The sequence below is a fragment of the Hyaena hyaena genome, unplaced genomic scaffold, assembly GCF_003009895.1.
Source record: "Hyaena hyaena isolate Hyena2069 unplaced genomic scaffold, ASM300989v1 scaffold_52, whole genome shotgun sequence".
In the NCBI taxonomy this organism is placed as follows: domain Eukaryota; kingdom Metazoa; phylum Chordata; class Mammalia; order Carnivora; family Hyaenidae; genus Hyaena; species Hyaena hyaena.
This window is the reverse complement of record NW_024080684.1, coordinates 1,216,806-1,236,679: the sequence shown is the minus strand read 5'-3', so window position 1 is coordinate 1,236,679 and position 19,874 is coordinate 1,216,806. Positions and strand designations below refer to the sequence as shown.

Genomic DNA, 19,874 nt, shown 5'->3' with positions numbered 1-19,874 from the left:
GCAGGAATTCCAAGTCAGTAGCAGAGGCCGGAGAGCTCCCACCCCATCCCCAGGAGACAGCAGGGCCAACTGTCTGGGCATGTCGCACTCTGTGCCCTTCTGCTAGTGTCAGCACGTCAAGTATCTGAGCTGGCAAGGCATTTCCTTGTGGTTTTTATCATCATACATACACCCAGCAGACAAGATCAGCTACATTATTTGCACAGCCCAGTGCAGAAAGAAAACATGAGGCCCCTGGTTGAAAACACAGAAGGAAATGTTAAAGACGACAATATTAAGCCTTTTCTTTTCTTCTCTGGTCTCTCTCTCAACCTGCCCTTATGTTTTTTATTTGCCATTTAATGCTGTGCTCCTGCGCAGCAATTGAGTTGCGGGAAGGAGATCTGGGGCGGCGGGGGAGGGAGCAAGTGCAGACTCTGCCAGGCCCCATGGCCTCCACTCTGTGACTTCATACAGGTGCAGCCCTCAGGGTGCCAGGTTCCCCTCCCATTAGTCACTGGGATGACACCACAGGAAGTTGAACCAAGCCTCTCCCCTTCCTCCCTCCCTCTTCCCCTAGCCCCTAGTAGACTGGTGATCTCAAAGAGTATTAGAAAAACAGCACCTGGACTAAGAGGATGGAGGATGGGTGAGAAGCAGACCCCTATGGTGTTGTCTGTTAAGTGCACAGTGGCCCTGCTAGTCCAGCAGGGATGGCCAATCGCTGCCTGGAGATGCACCTGACCCTGACTCGATCTTCCTGCACTCATGCCCAGAGGCCCCTGCCAGCAGTGGAGAGTAGCAGCGATCGATCCCTGGGTAGGGCCAGAGAGTGGAAAGCTCGGAGTGGCCTGAGGGCAGCAGGGAAGTCGAGGAGGCAGAACCATTGGTATGCAGAGGCTCTAAGGCCCTGGGGTATGTTCCATCTTTCCAGCAAACAACATTCACGAAACAAAAATTAAGTGATAAAATGATTATAGATCTCAAAATGATGACCATAGACCAGTAAGTCCCAAGTGCAGGGCCTTTCTGCTGAGGGACCCACCGTGCATCCATATTAGACACCGGGCCCTGAAGCTAGTCCATTGGACCAGGCCACATGTAGACATTATCTACAGGTAGCTTTAACTAGTGATTCAAGGAATGTAGGGCTTAGCAAGGGAATGGTTTGAATGTATTTTCTGCCTCCTTCATGAGAAATGAAGTTGTTCTATTATTTTGTAGGTTAAATAATCTTTCTTACTGACAATTTCACTTACATACCCAAACATCTTACTTTTCTCCCTGGTCATCTAGTTGCTGATGTTTTCACAATTTTTTTGTAATTTCAGATGGGCATATTAAATATCCAGGACATATTATTTTGGCAAGTTTAATAGCAAATATTATCTCTCTCTATTTTTTTAATAAATGGATTATTGCAGTAGTAACAAAGTTACATGAAAGTGTTTTGAGTTTTATCTTTGGGCAAGGATTTCAAATTGTTCTGGGTAGATCATGTACTTTTTTAATGAATGGCCCAAACTTGGCAGAAATACACATATTGATTAATTTTAATTTTAATTTTTCTCTTTTACCTTTAAGTGTGCTTTGGAAAACTTTGTTTCCCGCCTTCTATATTCAGATCAGATTCCTTGATTCCAGATATTAAAAAACTATTCCAGTATATTCGTTTTCAAATTCCAAGTTCACATCTCTTCTTCCTAGCATGGGTCATGCCTCCACCTGAAAGATGTGGAATATGGAGGGATATGGTCTGTCCCTACAATATCTCTGGCTCCTTCATCTTCTGTTTCCCCTCCTTTGTTTGCTTTAATGGGGAAAAAAAGAGATAGGGAATGTAGCAAAAGTCTTTGACTTGCCTGCAGCTGCTGTGGTCCTCTTCTGATTAACACCGGATAATCGTCACCAGGATGTTGGGGTAGGTGGCCCAAGGCTGATACATAGGGAATCATTGTGAATTTTAGGGACCCCTATAGGGGAGTTCATCACTGACAGTTCCTTAATATCAACATACTCTCAGTTCAACCCACCACATCCATACTACCCACAGCACCTGCTGATGGTTCACCTTTACCATCTTGTTCCTGAAATTCTTTCCTCTGATTGGCAGCCATCTTATGTGGAGTGCTAACAAGATGGCTTTATCCCACTGATGCTACTTAACTCCTGGAAAAACCCACTTCTCTTCACTCTAACAAAAGATGGAAAGGCCAGCTGCGCATGTTTGCTCCATTAACCTTATCATGACCAATCAATGCTCTTCTCAGGTCACCTATGTGCTACATCAGGAGACAGCTAACCATGGAATGAGACAACATTATGCCCACATGGCAGACTCCTCCAATCTCTTGTCACTCCCCCTCTCTTCACCATCAGACATATTCTGTCCTGTAGCCAAGAGATAAATGTGACTTTATAGGAAGTGACAATAATGCTTTTGTGATAACATAATATGAAAGAAAATTAGCAATGCAACTAAAATTCACAATGCAAGACATAAATCCATGAACATCCTTTAAGAGGGATGGTTGGCAGGAAGATTCTGCCTATATCAGTGTGCGTGGAGGTGGAGCCCGCTGCCACCAGGAAGAAAGAAAGATGTTAAGAGTGGAGGAAAAGAGCTGATTTTGGACAGACATACACACAGCAGAAACAGCATCTGCCACTTGGAAAAAGATGGTCTCATAACGTAAAAGAAAGAATGCACTCCATTGACGTGGCTTTCAGAAATGAGCGTGGCAGTGAGAAACAGCCAGGCAGTGCAAGGAAGACATAGGACATGGGGGTGGGGATGACGTGGAGAAAGGCTCAGGAGCCAGGCAGGTAGACCCAGGCCCAGACACCACCTGAGTGGTGTAATCACTATATCTGTACACGTGTGTAACCACTCACTCACTGGGTGTCTTTTTCTTTTCAATCTTCAGGAAGAGGCAGCCAGAATTCTCGCCCACCAGCCAATGTCCGTCGGCACATGTGCAGCTTTGAAAACCCCCACACTGCAGTGAATGTGTAAGAGAAGCTGCATGGAAAATATAGTGGTTTGCCCCTTGCTTTCTCTCTCCTGGGTTTTTCCACTTTCTAACATGGAAACAGATGTGGTGCATGCCATCAAGAATGAGGAACCATTTACGTGCCATGGTTTGCACGACCGCCTTAATTTGATTGTCCATCGTTCTTAAAAGGACACTGTCAAGTTGTTAGTCTTTTTGCTTTTTTAAGTTTCAAAGCAAGACGCAACACTTTTTCCAACACTGGAGATTCACTTTTGTTTGTGACTCCCACTCACAAGCTTGAAAGTGAATTTCCCCCCTTCTTAAATTTGTCAGCTTTTCCTTGGCAAACAGAGCTCTTTCTTTGCTTTTTTTTCTTTTTCTTTTTTTTTTTCTTTTGCCTTTTTGCTGTTGCACAAATGTTTGAAATGATCCTGTCTGCATTAAAGTAAAAGCCATAACTTGAACTTCTGGAGAGTTCCATGTCAGTTTGAGGGGATGGGCACCAACATGAGCCTCTGCCGTGAGCCCCCCACACCCTGGGGAGCACAAAACAAAAGTTTTGTGAATCCCATGAAAAGAGAGTTTTATAAAAAGGAAATGTAATGATTTCCCCAGGATTCTGAGTGTTTTTATCAGATTTTCCTCCATCTGATAAAAATGGTGCATGTTTGGTCCAATTTTTGACCTTTAGATCTTGACAGTGTCTCTTTAAGTTAACAAAAGAACATAGACCATGTTCAATTCATTGTGCATGGAGTCTGTGGTCATTTTCAGCTGTTTCTTTACAGCCCTTCAAACTCCTGGGAGAGTCAAAGGTACACATTCCTGCAGCAGGAGGGAGCCCACTGATGAGGTGTCTGTGGCCTGAATAGCTCTTCAGATGAGAAGAGCCCAATTGGTTCAAATGTTTGCTACTGAACCTGGCTGTGGAGACCAGTGTATGAGACCATGGAGTCTCTTTGCTTCACTCAGTGGAGTGCATTGGGAAGTCTCTGTTCTGATATTCCCATCAAAGCCCAAACAAAAAGAGTGTGGTCTCAGTTAAATCATACTGACTCTTAGAGGGAAAAATATGGTATCCCTGCCAGGATGTTTCAGGTAGCAGTCTGGGGGCTCTGCACACCTAGATCAGAGCTACTCGAGTCTGCTTGGATGCAACCTCTGTAATTTTCCCAAGTCAAAAAGCATTGAGCATTTCTTGCAGCATGAGTTGAGTCTGACCAAGGGCACAGCAAGGAGATCATGATTATGACAGCTGCTGGCTGCCTGTCAAAAGGGATTGATGGGAATAGTAGATGTGCTTGTCCTGCCATGACAGCAGGGCCAGAGAGAGAGGAGAGTCACCTAATATTTCATGACTTTCAGGTGAGTGCCTAAAAGCAAAAGCAGAGGCTGAAAGTGGGTACATTCTTGGTAGGTGACAAAAAAGAAAACAAAGAGTCAACAATCAGCAAAGCTAATAGGTTGGTTGTTAAGAGCTCTCAGAATGGGATCTGATTAAACTTTCTTTCTGGATATTGTGAAGGATCAAGAAAAGATCCTTTAGCCTTTGTTGTTTCTCAACAAACAATAGCAAAAAAAAAAAAAAAAAAAGATATTCTCTCTGTAACCTTCAGTTCCTACAGCTTTGTAAACAATCAAGGTAAAGGGGCTAGTGATGGGCATAAAGCTTCCTACTGAACCATTATGGTCTGCCTATATCTATCCTGCCTCACAGGGCAATTTAACTGCCTTATGTTTCCAGAGCAAACCATGAGGACTCCAGGTCAGAGCTGAGGAACATCAAATGACTTGCTATTGAAATTACAGGTCTGGTAGCATAGAGCATAGAAGATACAATAATGCTTGACTTGAAGTTCCTTCAAAGGGAACATAACCTAGGCTCATCTCTACTTCCTAAAGGAATATAATTACAACTGATATAGCTCTGCTAAGATAATACTCTGGTACCAACATGATGTTGTCAATAAACTTGGCATGGGAATTCCTTTCCTCAGCTAGTAATCATTAGGTTGAATGAGTGGCCATTTAAAATGTACTCAGACTAACTTCAGGAACCATCAGTTTTCTACTCATTGGTTCAAAACAGATTTGTCCATTTTCTGAAGACAGTACACTTTATGCCCAGACAAAGGTCATGGAGCCTTCCATATTTCATTGGCGTTGATGAGGTAATTTTATTTGTGGATATCTTCTTCTTAATTGAGTCATTGAAAAGAGCACAAGTCTGTTAGGACCAACTGATTTCCTTTGTATTGTCTTTTATCCTGTATCATACAGCTTTAACATAGAGAATGTGATTAATCTAGAGACTTTTAAAAAAGGACTGTATATTTAGGCTCTGTGATATTGTAAATTTCAGCAGGCCAAGTGGTTCTCTGACTAGCTTATGATGTTAGAATCTGAGGAGAGGAATAAAATTCACAATGCTATTTAAGACTGGTATCCACAGAAGCTACCAACTTCCCATGTAGTCAAAAAGCATTTGTCTCCAATAATACATTCAGAGATTTTCTACCTTACTAGTAGTGAATCAAAAAGGTGAGAAGTTTTAATTATGGTTCCTATGGGCTCCCAGAGACTCTATTCTGAATATTCAGATTTTTCTGGAAAGCTTTCAAAAGTGTAACTGGCATCAGTGGAAGTCCTCTGTACTGAAGACTAACTTGGCCGTTGCCCGAGAAAACAAGAGTCTGACTCATACGGTTTCAAATAGTTCCATGCCTGCGATTCTGCAGGAATCGCTCCTCAGACTTCATTCTGGTCCCAGCTTGCTGAAGCAGATAGAGGTGAGGTATTCATCCAGCACGTCTCTGGCATTCCTTCCCGAGGGTCTCAGTTGGGGCAGCACCAGCCATTTTGAAAGGCCCGGTGTGTGTCCCAACTGTAGCTGCACAACCTTAGCAGAACTGCCCATAAACCGATAGCTTTGGTTTATTTTGTTAGCTTGGTAAGTCATGCTCTCCATGCTGTGACTCAATGGCATTTCCTGTTTCCATTTTCATTTTCAGAGAAAGCAAATGCTAAACTCTTCAGGTTCCCAGGAGCGAGTCTCCCCCCCACCCACCATGTGAAGGTCTTGCCTTGTCTGTGGGCTCTTGGGATGCCATCCTTATGTCTGTTGTGAAGCTATTAAGCCTCGTGGCCAAGACTTGAATTGGACATAAGGGAGACAGGTGTTGTGTAAGCTTCCCCTCAGGCAGCTTGTGCAGGCTGCTTCCCTCCTGATCTCAAACACCCACCCACTGTGATTCCCATTTTAGACCTCTCTGGAGCAGAGAGCAGTGTACTCTGCAGATGTAACTAGTACTTACTGAAACAAATAAAAACAGACGAGATCACTCTGAATGCCAAAGATACACTCATCTGTTTACACCACCCACTTCCGACCATTCTCCAAAGTGCTGTAAGTAGTGGATTTTTTTTGACTAGAAGGGATTGTTATACTTATCTAATGAAAGAAAGACCAGAACAAGACCCCCAAGCCTCTCAGAGGTGGCATGGCGGCCCCAGGCCTGCTTGGCCCTGCACATTCCCAGTATAGATCATCTTCTACCTCTTGGATCCTCTCCGGCCTAACAGTCATGTCCTCCAATAACTGCAGTATCCATAACTATATTTAGCCACCTGGGGTATTCAGGCCAAATGTTACTGCACTTGATCTTCAAGTATGAGATTGTTTTTAGGCCTGGTGTCTGTCTTCTGAAGTGAGAGCAAGATGGGGTGCTTTGTGACAGTTATGTGGTGTTTCTAAACTAGGTTACTTTTCCTAAGATCAGGAAACTGAATAAAATTAAATAATAGAAGGAAGAAGCTGATGGCTGAAACAGGTGTTAAAGTTATCTAGGATTAAATGGAAGATTTATTTCATAGTAATATTGCATTTTTATAATGCATGTATTCCTTTTTGCTGCCCCATATTTTATATATTTTTATCTTCTTAATATCACAGCAATGGGTAATCCCTTTTCACACCAAAGTGTTTATTAAAACTTCCCCCTCAATTGATGATAGTAATTGTACATTTTTTTAGCGGGCACCTGAACACAAAACACAAGAAATCTTCTCAGAATTTAGCTACACTTGTACCTAGCAGCACACTTTGTCATAATAGCATTTACATGCATTTGAAAATAGCAGTGCATGATCTATGAAGACATAATATTGATTCAGTCTAAAAGCAAAGCTTATTGCATTTGTAGATTCATGGACCATTCAAGCTGTATATGGACCACACGTCAGAAACAACTAATTCAGAAGGGCCAAAGTTTATGCTCTGTGCTGCAGTTTCTGAGATGACACATTTCCTTCACTATCTCTGGTTTACAGGAAGCAAAAAGGTGAATCTAATTTTCTTAATCTGATAAATGCCCTGGGACACTAGAACTGCTTCCTAATTAAACGGTACTTTACCGCAAATCTGGAGCAAGATTCTGAAGGGAGGGAAAAGCTGCTAATTTCGATGGCCGGGGTGAAAATCTTCCATTGTAAGAATAAGAAAGGTATTGGATTAAAACAGAACTAAGTTGTAATTACATCTATATGCAAAATGATTAATAATACCATTAACATAAGGAAGCATGTGATTTAAAAAGAGGCCCACATAGAAGCCTGGGCAGTGAGGTACTTTGAGTGAGTGAGCAAATGAGTGAGGGAAGTACGTCTCAGAAATACAGGCATAGCTTTTTGCCAACATATATGGGGACTGGAATGACATTTTGTTGAGGTATGTAAACCCAGTGGTTAAGTGAGGTATAGACTAATTTTCAAGAGACTTATTTCTTAAACACACACAACTAAATGAAGACATGAGACATTCTTCTAGTTTAATGATAAAAAAAAAAAGCATTGAGAGGCAAGCATTAGAAGGAAAAGGTTTTCTGTCGCAATTAAAAGTGATGCAAATCATTGAGGCTGGATGGTACACTAAAGCATGTTTAAAAGGCAAGGCAAGAGGCAAATCTGTGGTTTTTATACTTTCTGGGTCTGCATAATGACTGCACAAAGAGAAAAATGATGTGAGTAGAGTAAGGAGTGGAGGAAATTGGGATAGAAGAAAGTTGGAGGTGAACTTACCTAGGGTTTCAAACTCAGAGGAGGAACTGTAGACTGTCGTCTTGGTAGCTGGCTGGCTGACTGTTCATTCTGGAAACACTGACCATCTGCTCGTGAGTTGACTCCATTCAGAAGAGTCAGGTATTCTAATACTAGTGTGAAAGCTGAAAAGTCAGTCATCTTGCATTTACAAGGACTTCTACATTCTCAGGGAATATATTAACAATATATTTGAGAGAAATATTAATTTTCATATGGTAGTCTGGAGATGGGATTTTTCTTAGACAATTAAAAATACAGTATATAAATTACAAGTTATACAGAGGAACTACCTTTTCCCAAATAATGACATCAAAATTTAGGCTCCTATAACTATTTGGGGAATTTTCTATCCAGAATTTTCTATAACAGGTATCAGAATTTCTGCAAGACTCCTTACTTACTGTCTCACTTCACTTTTCAAGATAATAATTTAGGAAATGTCAAAACATTATTGTCATCATAAATGTGACACACATATAATTTTAAAGTACTCATTCTTGTATTTTCAAAATGATTAAATAAACCATTATATTAACTATTGATCATTTCATACATTTTCCCAAACAAAAGACCATGATACAGAATAGTCTATTTCACACATCCACCTAAGGAAAAAAATGTTCCTTATCCCTATTCCTTTTAACATCAAAAATGTGTTAACATTGGGCTACTTTCTCTGTTGTTTTCATGGATACAGTGAAAAAGCAAACTCAACACACACACACACACACACACACACACACAAATATACTTCCTGATTTAAGTATTAACACTGTTGTTGTTAATAGTATGCGGTGGTAAGGTACCACCATCTGCTGAAAGTTACACAGAAAAAAAAAGCTAAAAGTCCAAAAGTAAGACCAGAGTTATTAATTACAACATACAGAATACATCTGTATTCTGATACAGATATCACAATACCTGTAAATGAGATACACAATACATCTCTTTCCCTCCTCCCTCTCCCCCTCCCCTCCCCCTTCTCCTCCCCCTTTCTCCTCCTCCCCCCTTCTCCTCCTCCTCCTCCTCCTCCTCCTCCTCCTTGTCTCCTCAGCCTCCTCCACCTTCTCCTCCTTCTATTTAGTTGGTTTTATAATGGTCCCATGAAGATGCAAGCTGATAAAGCTGTAGTATTACGGGTATCCTAACATTTTTCTTCTCCAAAGCTCCATGAGGAAGAGGCCAGGGAAGGACCTTTGTCTCAAAACTTCTTTCTCTGAATCTTCAATTTCATCTCATTTGCATCACAAACTATGCTGAAGGACTAACCCAGGGTCTAAGCATCTGTGTTTTGCTGGGCTTCCGTAACACATCTAGTTAAAAGTCCCCAGTGTGGAAATCCCAGACTAGCTGCTGTGAATCAAGGCCTTTATGTGAATTGTAATCCATTCATTATAAGTGTCGGGGATAATGCATCGCAACGAAAAGAAAAGCAAAAGTAACGAAGACACATTTAAGTGGAAGGGGTCTGGGTTTTCTGTCATCTGCTTTTTCTCTTCCATACAGCTGCCATGTGTGCGACCACGCTGCTCTGGTACCTGCATCAGGGGCAGCTGAAAGCATGTGTTTTATAACAGCACAGCATGATGAGAGTAGCTTTCTATGTGGGTTTGAATTTGTTCCAGGGACTAAGAAGAAAGGTGGCAAGAGCGACAGTCATTATGTCCCGTTGTCCGTGTGTAACTATAGTTTTATTCTTTATTTGTTTCCTCCATCACGTTGGTAATCTTTCAAAGGCTTGCACTGAGTGAGGGACAATTGTGCTGTTACCTTAGGTGTATGTGCGTGTACGTGGGTGTGTAATAATTTTGTGAAATCTCAGACCTAGTGAAAATAGCTGCTTCTGTAACAGGCTGGCTTTTCTCCCCTACAACTTTCTCAGAGTCAACATGTTCTGCCTTGTCTTGGGGGGAATGGAATCAGTGCAGCTGTAGAGGCCACCTGGGGTCACTGCAGCTATTGGCGTTTGACTTGTAATATGGGGAGATTAAGGGCTTGGAGGCCAGGCCTATAGTCGCGGGAGTGGAGGGGGAAGGGGAATCAAATGGCATTGAGCGGGGATTGCATCTAATTTACATGTATCTTACCCTGTGTACATGAAATATCTGCAAATAAATCCATCTCTATTTTATTCATAGTTCTAATGGCAAGTCTGTGTCATGGTCTGAACCAGGTGGAAGACAGGTGCCCAAGGGACAGCACATGTGGCAGCGCCTCTCTGTGCATGTGAAGACCAATGAGACGGCCTGCAACCAAACAGCCGTCATCAAGCCCCTCACTAAAAGTTACCAGGGCTCTGGCAAGAGCCTGACCTTTTCAGATACCAGCACCAAGACCCTTTACAACGTGGAGGAGGAGGATGCCCAGCCGGTTGGCTTCAGCCCGCCCAGCAGCCTTTCCACGGTGGTGCACCGACGCGGGCCCTCCGCGGTGAGCACCCCGCCTCTGCCACCCCACCTCACCACAGAGGAGACCCCCCTCTTCCTGGCCGACCCGGCCATCCCCAAGGGCTTGCCCCCTCCCCTCCAGCAGCCACCGCAGCCGCAGAAATCCCTGATGGACCAGCTACAGGGGGCGGTCAACAATTTCAGCACCGGGATCCCGGATTTCAACGCGGTGCTCGCAGTCCCCGGGGGCCCGGGGAACGGGGTGCGCTCGCCGTACGCACCCCCGGCGCCCCCGCAGCACCTGCAGATGCTCCCGCTGCAGCTGAGCGCCTTCGGGGAGGACTCGGCCTCTCCGCCAGCAGAAGACGAGGATGAGGACGACAGCGAGAGGTTTAAGCTCCTGCAGGAGTACTTGTACGAGCGGGAAGGGAACACGGAGGAAGACGAGCTGGAAGAGGAAGACGCGGAGCTGCAGGCGGCCGGCAAGCCCGCCCCCGAGGATTCGCCCGCTCTGACTCCGCCGTCGCCTTTCCGCGACTCGGTGGCCTCCGGCAGCTCGGCGCCCAGCTCCCCCGTGTCCGAGTCGGTGCTCTGCACCCCTCCCAGCGTGACCTACGCCTCCGTCATTCTGAGGGACTACAAGCAAAGCTCTTCCACCCTGTAGGGCGGAGGCGTCCGCGCGGCGACGCAGGAAAACCGGGGAGCTCCAGCACCCCTGGAGAGGCGCCGAGGGCTGGGAGGAGGAGCTGAGGGAGGAGGGGGAGGTCAGCAGGGGAGGAAGACGCTGCTGCTGCCGTAGGGGAGGCCCGAGGGGACTGTGCTCTGCAAGCAGAAAGTGATCCAGGGCGAGCATCCCGATTCTTGAATTATTCAAAAGCCTTCTCTGGGAAGAAAGGGAGTTCTGACAAAGCACAATCCCAGATAATAAACAACTTTCGCCGCATACATAAATAAATAATAAAACTGACTAAATAATCTCCTCTTTTGGACATTGTGCATAGATTATACATGCCCGCACGCACTTGGCCAGCTTGAAAAGACACCAGTGGACCAGCCGGGTTGAATCATTAGTTGACATGGTATTCGTGGTGTTCATAGTGAGCGTGGGAGAGCCAGACAGAGCGGGTGGGTGAAGGAGGGGCGCGCACGGAACTGCCCCCCGGACGCAGCTCCTTTTTCTCCAGCCCTTCTGCGTCCTGGGCCCACAGACTCCTGGTCTTCAGGAGCCTGTCTTCACCCATTGCACCCGACCCAGGGCCGGCCTTGTTGCCACACTGGGGAAAAAGTGTATGGATACCCTGCTGCGCTGTGATTTCTTTCTATTTAGGAAAACAGGCATCAGATCAAAATCATCACCAAAAAGTGCTTCATCAGGAGTGCAGAGGGAGGAAGGGATGCGAAGCAAGACAGTGCATACGCATGAGGCTTTCAGCACAAATAACATCCCGTATTGGATACTCGCTTCATGGTGATTTTGGAGAAAAGGTGAGAACAAGCGATTGTTTTCAGACTGGCAGAAGATGTTTCGTGGAGTATCTTGTGTTTGTGCCAAGGGGGGTCCTCTCTCCCCTTCAATTAAAGAGAACAAACCATGTGGCAAAATTGTTACCTTACATTTACTGTAGCAAATAATACTTACCAGTTGAACTTCTAAGATACAGTATGTGTATTTGGTGCCATCGTTTATCCTTTGTACTACAGACACAAACCCATCTTCCAACTTAATGGTGTACTCATAGCAACTATTACTGGTTCAATGACAAATAATTCTTTCCTGTTGTTATCAGAGTCCCTGTAACTTGTGAGTAAATGTGTTCTTGTGTCCTCGTATACTTGTGATAAAATTTGTGCACTGTAATGTCAATGTAACTGCAACTAAAAGTTGTCTTTCCAATATAGAATAGATATTTTTATGTTCCAATGTTTTATATATTGTCACCAATATCTGCAAAAGCTCTTTGAAGGTTTGATGCTGTGGTGCAATGGTTTTCCTACACTGCTCAGATGGCCCTCCCTCTTCTAAAAGGGAACCTATTTTTCAGATATTTTATGATGTGTAATATGTTATAATGAAGTGGCTTGAAAATTTGTTGTGCTAAAAATTCACAAAAACTGTGAGTTACAATAAAGAAGTACATTTTTGTAGATTTTCAAACATCATAATTAAAACATAAGATTGAAGTATTGAGATGATTTCAGGTCAGTTTAGGTTTTTTTTAAAAGATTTTCTGCAGCGACCTGAGCTTTCAGTGTTTATAAAGCATATGCTAACCTCTCTGTCTGGTCATAATTTCTCCAGCTAACTATTTATCACTTTTTCCTTTCTTTAAATTTTTATTTCCATATACTTGTATTCTCCTATTTTCACTGTCATCCCTTTTCTTTACATTTTTGTTATGTACTGTATTATCCATGTACGTGTGATCAGTTTAATTTTTATCCTCCTTTTTACACCCAATAAAAGTGATTTTTCTTGCCATTTTGATTTCTTCTATTATTTATGGAATGGATCTTACCCCTTTAAATATCTGTTTATACCTTATGTGCAGTCATATTTTAATATGCTTCCTTCATGTGGAAGCTGATTTCTCAGCCAAAAATCATTTTAGAATCTTTAAATACCCGCCTCATCATTTTTTTTTTCAGAATTTAACATCAGCTCCAAAGTTTGAGGCTCATGTTTCTTATGCCCTCCCATACTCCACTGCCAAGTTTAGTCAGTTCCATAACAAGAATGGATGGCCGTTCTTTTAAAAAATTATTTTGTGGGGCGCCTGGGTGGCTCAGTCGGTTGAGTGTCTGACTTCGGCTCAGGTCATGATCTCATGGTTCGTGGGTTCGAGCCCCACATCGGGCTCTGTGCTGACAGCTAGCTCAGAGCCTGGAGCCTGCTTCAGATTCTATGCCTCCCTCTCTCTCTGATCCTCCCCTGCTCATGCTGTCTCTATCTCTCTCTCAAAAATAAAAAAAAAATTATTTTGTAACACCTTTGGTAGAAAGACCTCCTGACTGAAACAAGGATTTCAATTCCATTCAATTTCAAGTTCAGTTTTCACTGAAATGAGGGAGAATGAAGGAAATAGATGGTTCCCGTGCTTAATTGATGGTCTACTTTCCTGGCAAACTAGCAACTAAAAGCCTACTATCTATTATTCTTAAAATGTGTTTTATATCTTAATGCAACTAACATATGTCCTTGTTATTACAGGACTTGTACATCCAGATTTTTTAAAAGTAAGAATAGATCAGGAAAACTGCTCTACTATTCAAACAATGTAAGATGTCAGTTTGTTCTGAGGTTTTAGTCTGAAACATTTGGTGAACACATCCAATACCAATCACATTATTTTTCTGAATGCCTAATATCATGATTAGATGTTTTCCTGAATACAATGCAGTATTAGCTCTTACAGGATAATTGTTAAAAATTGGAAATGTACACAGACATATCTTGTACCAAAAGGGCAGATACTTTCACCTTGATGTATGTGCTTATACACTTTGTTTAGCTTCTTGTAAAAGTGTTTTCCTTTGGCTCGTTACTGCCTTTGCCAAGTAACCTTGATAATGCTGTATAATAAATATTTTCTATTTATTAAATGTGTGCATTCCTTCCCCATACTTTGGAAGAGGTACAATAAGAGAAATAGACTGGTACCAGAAACAATTTGTAATTGGTCTGATTTTGCCCACAACATGTCTGCTAGATGAAAGTTGGAGAACATCACATAAGACCTACAGACCAGGTAGGTGACAAAGTAGAGCACAGTGATGATGAGGAAGGTGAGACCTTAAACTCTAAATTTAAAATTAACTCCAGAATTTGGGTATTCAATGCTATGGCAGACATTGTCTTTCATCGTTTTGATAGAATGTGTAACTCTTGACAGACTCCTGGGTCTCTAGCAGAGCTCTGGCTAGAGACAGAGGCATAAGAAGGCTTCGTCTTTGTTTTATTTGTGCCTACAAGCTCACACTCTAGAGAGACCTGATTTCTTACACTGTCAATATCTTTCTTTGTTCCCTCACATTTCAAGTTCTATTCCCTTATATTTCAATGGAGACTTCACTGGTCTTCAAAGCAAGTGAGTCCCTGTTATTCATACCTTCTGCTATAAGATACCTGCAAGGTAAAGTATCTGCCAAGTGTTGTCCAAGGGGAGAACAATGATGGTACAAGGACCACATTCATGAAATTGTGATGCGTTTAGATGGGAGGAGCAAGCTGTATACAGGAAAGCTGATGTCGAAGAAATCTCCAGAATCAGGGGCTGAGACACCAGGGAGTTTCTTCGTTGTGTCTAGAAAATAGAATGAGAAATCATGAAATGGGAGCTTGATGTCTTAGAAAGAAGAAAAGTCAGAGGAGAGAGAATGAGAAACAAAGAAGAGAGAAGAAGACGATGACGATGGTGAACGAGGAGAAGGACGACGATGACGATGACAACAATGACGACAAGCAGAAGGGGAGGGAAGGAGAAGAAGAAAAAAGGAAATGTTTCAGGTGTGTAGTCAAAAGATACTCTCAGATTGCCCATTAGGTCATAAGGACCTCCACTTGTCGAGAGTCCAGAAACTTCACCATAAGGAAGACATTTGAAGCAGTTGGGTCAGCGATCCAGATACCACAAATTATGTATGAATAACTACCCCAATAATTTCTATGGAGACTATTTTGAGAGGGAAACACAGAGAAGGAAAGCAACATGTTCATCCACTTACTCTGTGCCAGACATTTTGCTACTTTTTTTTAACATTCATTCTCATTTAATCTTCCCAACATGACTGCTACAAGGATATTTTGGAATACTGAAATAACTCGCCTAGAGTATCTCACCTAGCAAGTGGCCCATCAGGGATTCGAGCTCCATCCTAAGCCAACACAGAGCCTGTGAGTTTGTGTTCTTCTCTAGAGCTCAGGATACTATGTAGGGGCTGCTTCCCCTATGCATTCTCATAGCATTTTATTCACATCCCAACTACATTATGGTTTGCATGTCTCTTTCCCTTTAGAGGTTCTAAGTTCCTTTTTGTTTGAGATCCTTTTTTTTCTATCCAATTTGTGAGACTTAAGGGCAAAGCAGGTACTCCATAAATGTCGAAAAAAGGAAATGAGTGTTGTAACACCATGTAGTTTTCCCAGCTTAGTTCTCTGAAGATTTATTCCAAGAGCCTTATGGGGTCCAGAGCTCTATATTTCCACCTACTGATCCTAACTCTGCCAACTGGAACAACACATGTTTTCATCATGAAAAACAAGCTCCCTTTTTGGCATCAGAAAGAGCTGTCCCACTGGGCAGAAGGTCTGCCTTTTTTGCAGAAGAGCATAGCAACACTCAGTGACCATTGAGTCCAGCCAAAGGTCTGGCAAAGCAATAATAGGTGTGAGGAACAGCGTCCTCTACAGGAGAGCTGCTGGTAACATAAGATTGTTGAAGTAGGGCACCCATCATCCATAAGGAAAGCATGGGTTGGAGGTTCCTTCTTTACAGAAGTACATGTCTTTAGACAAGATGAAAGGCAAAACTAGCCGCTGAGGCTTAGGGGGAACATGGGAGAAAGGGAGAGCCTAGTTTAAGGAGTTGAATTAATGACACTATTAAACCAGAAACTGGCTTTTCTCATGGTAGCTTGGGAAACAAGGCTTATAAATTAATAAGAAAAAAAGAGAAGAAGTTTAAGAATGAGGATAACAATAATCATAAAATTACTGAGTTGAAAGTAAATTTATAAGTCATTTAAAATAAGGTATCACCCCATTTTCAACTCTATTTCTCTGTGTCCTGTTCCTCTTTCTGTGTCAGGAAGGGGCAGGTGAGGAGTCACTTCTGACAAAGTTGGGATAGGTGGAGGGGCTGGGGTACAAGGCCTAGTACCTGCACTTGTACAAAAAGAGAGCAGAGAGCCTCATCTACTGGGAGAGCAATGTTAATCCAGGAAGCTAGCCAGAGAACAGAGCTAAGACACAACTCCAGAATGAAGGTATTGGAGGACCAGGAAAACAAGGGGTTAGGAGCATCAAGGTGTGTGAAAGGCTGATAGTCTGATGGCATTCAAACAACCAAAATGCTGGTGATGGGAATGTACTTTCCGTGGGAATAATGAGGTGTAAATGTGTGACTTGGGTTTATTTTAAGGGATGGATTGGATTCAGGTGAGTTTTGCCCTCTGCTGAAATATTTCCAGGGACTAGGATCTTGCATTCGAAAAGGGAAAACTCTAATTAGAAAAGGTTTTGTTTTGGGGCACCTGGGTGACTCAGTTGGTTAAGCGTCCATCTTCGGCTCAGGTCACGATCTCACGGATCATGGGTTTGAGCCCCGCGTCAGGCTCTGTGCTGACAGCTAGCTTAGAGCCTGGAGCCTGTTTCAGATTCTGTATTTCCCTCTCTCTCTGACCCTCCCCTGCTCATGCTGTCTCTCTCTGTCTCTCTCTCTGTCTCTCTCTCTCTCTCTCTCTCTCAGAAATAAATAAAGCATTAAAAATTTTAAAGAAAAAAAAAAGAGAAAGAAAAGGTTTTGTTTTCCTGAACCCAAAACCTTGCTTTTCTTTTACCAGAATCCAAAGTTCTGTCCTCTGGAAAGAGATTGAATAAGTTTAGTGCACTGTGTACATGACTCCCCTTCAGCCACTTGAATAGTGATTATGCCACTAGTTAGTAGTTTATTCTCCAAGCCAAATAGCTTCACTTCCTTTAACTGTTATCTTTATTATTAGGTTCCTAAAATCCTAATCAGCCCATGGTGATATTTCCAATTTTTGAGTATTCTTTCAAAAATGATGCATCTAGAACTAGACATAATACAGCACTAATCCTTTGATTCATTTTAACCATTGTTCTAGTATTGCTGCCTAAGATTATGCTAATTTTGTTAAAGTCTTGCCACATTTTGAACTCAGGCTTAGCTCAGAGCCAGCTATAACCCATAAGCCATTTTTTAATGAACTCCAGGAAATGGATATGAATGTGAATATCTTCTTAGGATGGATTTACCCAGAAACAGACCCTGAGAGAATGATTTGAATGAAAGTTGGATTCAAATGCAAGGGGAAGTGATCCTTGGGAGCACCAATAGGAAAGTGGGGAGGCAAGGCAGCATATGATATGCAGCCAATAAAGGGTGTGTTACCAGGCAGATTTCCACTGTGAGACTCAGTCCTGCTGGAGACTCGGGGAGACACTGGAGAGCATGCCTCATAAGGTTCCTCAACCCCATGAGACAGGGATGTGGGGAGCATTTATTTATCAATTCCTGTCATGGTTGGGGGCTATTTGGGAGGGAGGTGCATGCTAATTCCAGTTACTTCGAATGTGTCTCCTATGCAGGCTCCAGTCTCCAAAGAAAGCCTTCAAGCAAAGAGTTACAGATGTTGGCAGTTGGAAACCTAAGAATTGGCCTGTGTGGGGAAGGTGAATATCAAGAGGGGGCCAGGGAACTAACAGTACCTGCTATAGATGGGAATATGGAGATGATAGATAGATAGATAGATGATAGATAGATAGATAGATAGATAGACAGACAGATAGATAGATAAACATACATACACACAGGCACAGATACCAATACAGATAAAGATAAAGAAAACAAAGAGCTATAGAAAGCATGCTAAAGCTGTCTTTAGGGGCTTGAAGTGAGAACAAGTGCTTCTAGAATCAGTCAAAGAAACTCCTGTTTCTTTTAGCAAGGTAAAATCACACAAGAAAATTTTATCTATTTATTTATAACAGTAGACTTTTTTAAAAAGATGATTTTATTTTATTTATTTTTAAAAATTTATTTATTTTTGAGTGAGAGAGGGAAGGGCAGAGAGAGAGGGGGAGAGAGAATCCCAAGCAGACTCTGCACTGACAGCGCCAATGTGGGGCTCAAACTCACAAACCGTGAGATCATGACTTGAGCCAAAATTGAGAGTCAGACGCTTAACCAACTAGGGGCCCCACAAAAGAAAATTAAAATGCAGCTGTCCTTCAAATAAATTTTATGTTAGTCTCTGATATTTCTTTGAAACAATTTCTTAGATTGTGTCATTTTTCTACTAAAAAAAGAGAAATAAAATTTGTGGTAGAAATTCAAAGATTTGAAAACAAATCTATAGTCATGTCATCCAAATATTAACATTACAGACATGTTGATTTTTTTCTTCTAGTGATTCTCATGCCAGTAAGTTTCACTTTAACAGAGTTAGGTCATCTTTTATTTATACTTTTTTTCCTGCTTTTTAAATTTCACACTATGACCTAAGCAAATATTTCCACTTGATCAGAGTTGACCACTTGCTCTTCGAGTAAAGTTCCCTATCCCCATGGAATCAGGATCCAGAAACCTGGATTCATACTGGATTCTCAACTGAGAAGTTCCAACATGCAGCAATTTCAAATATATAACAGCATAGCTGATAGATGGGGTGGTCCTATGCATGTCAGGCTAGGGGGAGGGGAATGAAATGACTGGAAAAAGAAACCAAAGTCATGAAAAAAAAGAATGGAATCTGAGTAAGAAACACCAACAGGGCTTGGGCAGACAGGTAGTGACAGAGCCCCTCAAAACCTCAGTGATGGAGAGGCTGTGTGGCCCAATGGCAAGAGTGGGTTTCTAGGGATCTAATAAGTTTTCCACCTCCTGCTCTCCCACCCCCACATGTAAAATTTAGAAGAAGCCACAAGAAGGGGCAAGGATCTCCCTGTAGGTCAGTAGGAAAGATAAACCCTGTATATCATGATATAAAACAGTTATATACCTGTTTTGGTATAGCTGATCAGCAGGCCAGCCTGGTAAATGGTGGAGATGACATCAGTAACAGAGATCAGTAGCAGAGGACACTGAACTCTAAGCACAGCAAGGGAGAGAGCCTCAGAGGATGTTAGAGGTCAAGAGTGGGTCAGTGCCACCACGCTGGCAGTTCAAACCAAGAACAGATGGGGAGAGATGGCTATGGAGAGAGTCAAGACTCATTCATAGGCACAAATACCTGCAGACCACAGCCAAAACTTTGCAAAACAGCAGCTGAAACAGGAAGGTAGAGGTGCAGGCAAATTATATGAAAGGCAATGTTTTCTCTTCAAAGACTCAACAGAATACTGTGTTTATTTGCTATGTGGGGGCTTAGGGTAAATCATTTTATTTAATGTTTTTTTTTTTTATATTTATCTATTTTTTTAGACAGAGAGAGTGAGGCAGAGAGAGAGGGAGACACAGAATCTGAAGCAGGTTCCAGGCTCTGAGCTGTCAGCACAGAGCCCAACTTGGGGCCTGAACTCACTAACCACAAAATCAAGACCTGAGCCAGTCAGACGCCTAATCAAAAGCGCCACCTAATCAACTGCTCCTGTGGCAAATCATTAAAGTGGCCTGTTGAATGTTCACATGCTAAAGGTATTAAAATCATTTCTTACTGATATTAACAAAATATTCCA

The 19,874-nt window shown here is 42.4% G+C and overlaps 1 protein-coding gene across 1 annotated transcript in view; it reads left to right on the top strand.

The window, feature by feature from the left end:
• The window catches only part of GRM1 (glutamate metabotropic receptor 1), a 409,262-nt gene extending 396,160 nt beyond the window's left edge, over positions 1–13,102 (top strand). The window contains exon 8 of the mRNA XM_039230915.1: positions 10,211–13,102. Within this exon, the coding sequence (XP_039086846.1) occupies positions 10,211–11,123 (913 nt within the window). The 3' untranslated portion in view covers positions 11,124–13,102. The remainder of the gene's footprint in view (positions 1–10,210) is intronic.
• The last annotated feature ends 6,772 nt before the right edge of the window (positions 13,103–19,874 follow it).